Source organism: Chrysochloris asiatica, unplaced genomic scaffold, assembly GCF_000296735.1.
Source record: "Chrysochloris asiatica unplaced genomic scaffold, ChrAsi1.0 scaffold00025, whole genome shotgun sequence".
NCBI lineage: Eukaryota > Metazoa > Chordata > Mammalia > Afrosoricida > Chrysochloridae > Chrysochloris > Chrysochloris asiatica.
This window is the reverse complement of record NW_006408543.1, coordinates 21,618,485-21,624,447: the sequence shown is the minus strand read 5'-3', so window position 1 is coordinate 21,624,447 and position 5,963 is coordinate 21,618,485. Positions and strand designations below refer to the sequence as shown.

Below are 5,963 nucleotides of genomic sequence, written 5' to 3'. Positions count from 1 at the left end.
TGCTATGAGTCGGTTCCAACTTGATGGCACCTGACAACAACAACAACAACATCCATAAATATAGGTTAAGTTCATCAAATTGTAGCAATTTACCCTCTTTTCCTTATCAAAAAGTTTGTGTTTTTCTTCCTCTAGTCAAGTTCTGATTATCAAGCCATCGAGGTTAGGTCAAATGGGTACTGTCTGCAAGTTTGGGTGTTCTTGTGTGTCTTCTCCTCACTTTGTATCAGCTGGATGCTTCACTCTCAGCTCTAGCCCTCTGTGGCTATGTCCTTATCCATGGGCTCAGGTGTCCCCAGGTCTCACCACACTTTGGACCAACCAGCCCCCCTTCTTCTCTCTCTCATCTCCAGGTCAACGGGAGTCTACGGAACGTGGTTGATCTCAGCCCATTTCTTCATTGCTGCCTTTCCCCCTCTTCCACTCACCAGTAGATCAGTGTGGTCACCAGCAAGCTTACATGCCTGCTCATGTATTCCCTTTGAGTTTCAGTCTTAGAGGGAGGTTTGTCCTGAAGGAACTTGATTGCTTGCCTTGATGGCTCCCCGGCGAACAACTTGCTTGTTCTTGTAGTAGCCAGTTAAACTGCCATTTTTGTTTTGGGTTTTCTCTGCAGATATTTCTTTGAAGATTTATCTTCTATTGCTTTAGCTGGTCTAGGCTGGTCTGCTTGTCCTTCCTAGTGGGAATTATCCCACCTCAGAAGGTTCTGGATGGGGGGTCTCAGGATTCCACCTAAGGTCCTATACACTGCGAAGGTGTTGTAAAAGCTTTTTTCCCCTACCTTACAAGCATTTTATTTTTTCCTTTTTTCTCCCTTGTCCCCCTTTTTTTTGTGGGAATGAGGAGAGAAACTATTACTCCTGCTGAAAATAGTAGCAGCTCTGCAGACAAAAGTCATTGCATTTTACCAGCTTAACTGATGCATGTTTTCTTTTTCTTCATACTAGGCAAAGATGCGTCACCTTCTACAAGTCCTAAAAGTAAACTTGGGCTTCTTAACTGAGCAAGCCTCAGGAAAGCAAAATGATGCCGATATGGTGACTTTATTTGACTGTGAAAAGGCTGAGAAGTCACAACAGAATGAATTTAAAACTGCACAAGAGATAACCATTCAACAAGAACGTCGAGAATACCAGAAGGCTTTGGATATGCTGTTGTCTGTGCAGAAGGAGGACGGGGAGCAACTTTCCTCACCAGGCAATTTCTTCCCACTCAACTCTAAGCCTAAAAGGTATTCCACAGAAGTTACTGTTCATCAGGTGAGCGATGAGAGAAACCTCACCCTGTGCACGTGGAATGAAAAACATCCAAGTGTTGCCGGCACCATAAGGGACCATGAAACCTCTATGAGCATCATCAAAGGTGACAGTGACACTGAAAAGGTTGAGACTTCAAATGAATTAGCTTTTCTTAGGCTACCACTCTCCCAGGCTGGACAGTCCCCTAGGGTCACGGGTGACAACACTCATGAGTTAGAGGGACTAACTCTTCACGTCATGGAAAGGAACACTGACAGCTACCCACTGAAAGTTTGATCTTAATAAATCGAATGGCCGGGAACTCAGTATGCTTTTTCCTCCTTCCTTTCTTTTATATATTAAAATTTCTGTATTAGTTTAATATGTTGTTGTTGTTAAGTGTCATCAAGTCAGTTCTGACTCATATTTTGAGTAGTGGGGTGGGCGGGGGAGGGGGGCACGAAGCTTTGAGCCGTCGACTTGTGGTTCGCAGTCCAGTGCTTCTAAACCACCGCACATGGACGCTTAGAACACCATACATTCTTAAATCATCCCCGAGTTTCTGGGGGTCAAAACGTGGAGCACAGGTCAGCTGGGTCACACTCTTAGAGTCTCCATGGAGTCCTGGTGGCTCAGTGGGTAAGTGTTGGGCATTAACCCCAAGGTCAGCAGTTCAAACCCAGCCACTCGAAGAGAGGAAAGACGCAGCAGTCTGCTTCCATAAAGCCTTTACACCCTTGGAGACAGTAGCGCCAAACCAGTCACCTTTTCCACTCTAGACAGCAGTGAGGTCAAAGATCCAAGCAGATTTTACAAGGCAAGTCTAATTTTCCAAGTGAATTTATTGGCTGTGAATTAACTCCTAAAGAATTGTTTCTCTCTGGTTTAAGAAATTCAGACAAGATGACCCAACAACTTCTTTTAGGTTTAATATGTCAAAGTGAGCTTAATTCTTGGGATCTTTAGAAATTCTGAGTGTAGTTGAGTCATCCACATGTAGAAACAGACACAGCTAACGGCATGCTGGTGGAATCCTGGTGTGGCGCTGCAGGATAATGCACTAGACTGGAAGGTCGGTTTGAACTGCAGTCAGCGGTTTAAACTCACCAGCCTGTCCTCGGAAACCCTATACAGGGTCACTCTGAGTTGGAACTGACTCGAGGACACTTAACAAGTGTAATCCTGAAATGGTGGTGGTGGTGGCAATGTGCCGTGCCATCAGTTCCAACTCAGAGCGACCCAACATAGGGTTTCTGAGGCTGTAAATCTTTATGGGATCAGAAAGCCTCATCTTTCTCCCACAAAACTGCTGGTGGTTTGGAACTGCTGACCGTGAGGTATTAGCCTGAACCATAACCACTACACTACCAGAGAATGGGTATTCAAATGGACTCACACTTCAGTGAGAGGTGCCGGCACATCCTAACAAATCACTTTGTAAACTTGTTAAAACAGCCAGATAGAACAAGCAATGGCTTACCCCAAAGGAACAAAAGCCTATGTTTAATTCAAAGGCCCGGCACATAGAACCTTTTTTGATTTGGTTCCATGGTCAACCTTGTTGCTTCCGGAATCCTGTCATGGGTCAACATTCAAGTTTTGAGGCAAAAACACCCAGCCGGGCCCTGGAGAGGAGACTCCCAGATTCACCTAGTTCTTACATGTTTCTCCTCAGAAGGAGAACAGCATACTGTTGGTTTCCTTTTGTGTTGCAGTGATAGTAAATTTCCACACATTTCCTGGCTTAAAAATTCCTTACCTTGCAGTTCTGGAGGTCTGAAGTTCTCAGCTGAAGGTGTTGCCCGGCCTGTGTTCCTCCCGGGGCCCCTAGAAGAGGACCTGTTCCCTTTTCTCTCCCAGTGCTGAGGGGTTGCCTGCGTTCCTTCACTAGTGACCCTTCATGAAGCAGCTGTGTGGCATCAATTTCTCTCACACACCTGTTTTCTGTTGCAGACTGCTTGTCTCCGACCTTCCCTCCTCCCTCTAATGAGGATCCCCGTCATGCTTCGGGCCACATGGATAACCCAGGCTGTCTTCTCTAGATCCTAATCACATCTGCAAAGTCTCATTTGCTATGTGTTGTTGTTAAGTTCTGTCACATGGTAGGAAGTGGTTCATTATTCAGCATGCTATAATTTAAAATATCATTAACCTAATAAAAACTGCTTCAACATAAAAAAAAAAAAGTCATCTATTCTGACTCAGCAATTCTGTAGGACAAAAAAAAAAAAAAACCAACTAACTGTCCATAAGGTTTTCAGTGGTTACGAGTCGGGCTGCCTACCTCAAGGTCAGCAGTTCAAAACTACCAGCTGTTCCATGGGAGAAAGATGAGGCTTTCTGCTCCCATAAAGATTTACAGCCTCGGAAACCCTGTGCAGGGTCGCTATGGGTCAGAACCGATTCCACGGTACTTAACAACAATCTTTAAGAAAGCAGACCGCCCCTGTTTGTTCCACAGAGCGGCTGGTAGCTTTGAACACTGATCTTTTGGTTCGCAGCCAAGCTGTTAACCATAGTATCACCAGGGCTCCTTATTAACTATAGTTTGTGGCGCCGTAGGATCAGCACTGAACTGCAAACTCCAATGTCAGCGTTTCAAACTCACCAAACTCCTCAAAAACCCTATACAGGATCGCTATGAGTCGGAACCAACTTGGACAGCACTTAATAATATAATGAGAATTCCTCTAAATCCTAAGTTGAGATCAGTAAAACATCATAGAAAAGATGGCTTTGCTGGTATAAATTCCACCAAACATTTTAAGAAAAAGTAATACCAACAACTCACAAATATTTCCATAATACAAGACGGACTACTCCCCACCTCATTCTATGAAACTCCTTAATAGGAAACCCAGACAAGGAGATGATCAGAGAACCCACAGCTCAATACCTCTTTGGAGAATAGATGCAGTCTTCACCAAAACAGTTACAAAGCAAACCCAGCAATCTATCAAAGGGCTTGCATCCCGTGCACAGGAATGTAAGGCTGATTTAACATAATTCTTAAAAATAACACTTTTATAAATCAAAGACAAAAACTCCATGGCCAGCTCAATAGATAATCATTTGATAAAATCCAACACCTCTTCATTATAAAAACAATGAGCAAAGTACAGAGAACCTACGAAAAACCCATCACTGTAGGATAAGCACTCGGTTTGAACCACAAGGTTGGTGGTTCAAACTCAACAGCTACTCCTCGGAAATCCTATACGGGGTTGCTGTGAGTCGGAACTGACTCGACAGTACTTAACAACAACATCATACGTAATAGTGACGACTGAGTGCTTTCCCCTTTAAAACAAAACAGGGCAAAGGTGTCTGCTCTCGATAACTATGGTTAACATTGTACTGGCTGTCCAAGCCAGGCCAGTTAGGAAGCAAATGAAGTTTAGATTTTGTGGACTTGTTAAACCTCCAGCACTGTGGAGTGTGGTGAATGTGACCAAGCTTGAGTCTGGATGCTATGCTAGTATGCGATCTTGGACCACTGACTTCATCCTCGAACAGTTGTTTTTAGTGTGAAGGTGAAATGACATACACCAAAGGGCTGTGGTGATGATTTAAGGGGACAATGGACATACTAGTCCTCAACTCACTAGATATAACAAAACTGTTTTAGAAAGAAAACGTCTTTATTGGATGTATTCATTTTTAAAATGCCCCTGTAGATATAAGATGAAACCATCATGTAGGAAGACCAACAAGATAGATCAGCACAGTGGATACAATAGGTTCACATATAGCAGCAACTGTGTGGATTTCGTTCTGTTTGTAAAATACAGAGTCCCTACAGTAGCGTAGTGGTTATGAATCGGGCTGTGAACCGCAAAGTCAGCAGTTCGAAACTACCAGCTGTTCTGCGGGAGAAAGATGAGGCTTTCTGCTCCCGTAAAGATTTACAGCCTCGGAAACCCTGTACAGGGTTGCTATGAGTCGGAACCGACTCCACGGCACACAACAACAACAACGACATTCTTTTAAATCTAGTTATTTTTGATTCTGATGAAGACTGCTGATATTAAACTACTTCCATTCAAAAGACATAATAGTTACAGTTGATTAAGATATTAAAAATATATTTAGCTTTTATCAAATCAAAGACATCATTAAGGAGTTAAGCAAAAAAAAGGATAATACATAAAATGAAAATCTTTCAAAAGACTTCTGTTCTAAATAAATTTAATTGAGTTCTGGTAGCGTAGTGGTTATGAATCGAGCTGCAAACCTCAGGGTCACCAGTTCGAAACTACCAGCTGTTCTGCGGGAGAAAGATGAGGCTTTCTGCTCCCGTAAAGATTTATAGCCTCGGAAACCCTGTACAGGGTCGCTATGAGTCGGAACCGACTCCACAGCACACAGCCACCAACCACGGTTACACTGGCAAATAAAGCAATCTGTTAAATAACCCTCCCAGGGTCATGAAGCTGCTTCTGCTGTTGTGCTGAGTTGATATTGTTGGGTAACACATCAACAGATACTTACTATTCAAGGATAGTAACTGACCTACAAATACCCTAATGAAGCTAGCCATCTTGGCAAGATAAGATCTAAATTACTGTGGAGATGTGTGATGTTAGATTTGAAACTACTCAAAAAACAAATCTATTATTTCAGAGGTGGGAAATTTCCACTTGAAAGGACGGGCAGACCAGCCTGAAGCGGCTAGAAGAACAGAAGATACTTCTTGAAAGAAAGACCAACAGGAAAAACACA

At 43.2% G+C, this 5,963-nt stretch overlaps 1 protein-coding gene across 1 annotated transcript in view; it reads left to right on the top strand.

The window, feature by feature from the left end:
• The window catches only part of SPATA7 (spermatogenesis associated 7), a 61,274-nt gene extending 59,736 nt beyond the window's left edge, over positions 1-1,538 (top strand). Inside the window, exon 12 of the mRNA XM_006839637.1 lies at positions 951-1,538. Coding sequence (XP_006839700.1) covers positions 951-1,538 — 588 coding nt within the window. The remainder of the gene's footprint in view (positions 1-950) is intronic.
• The last annotated feature ends 4,425 nt before the right edge of the window (positions 1,539-5,963 follow it).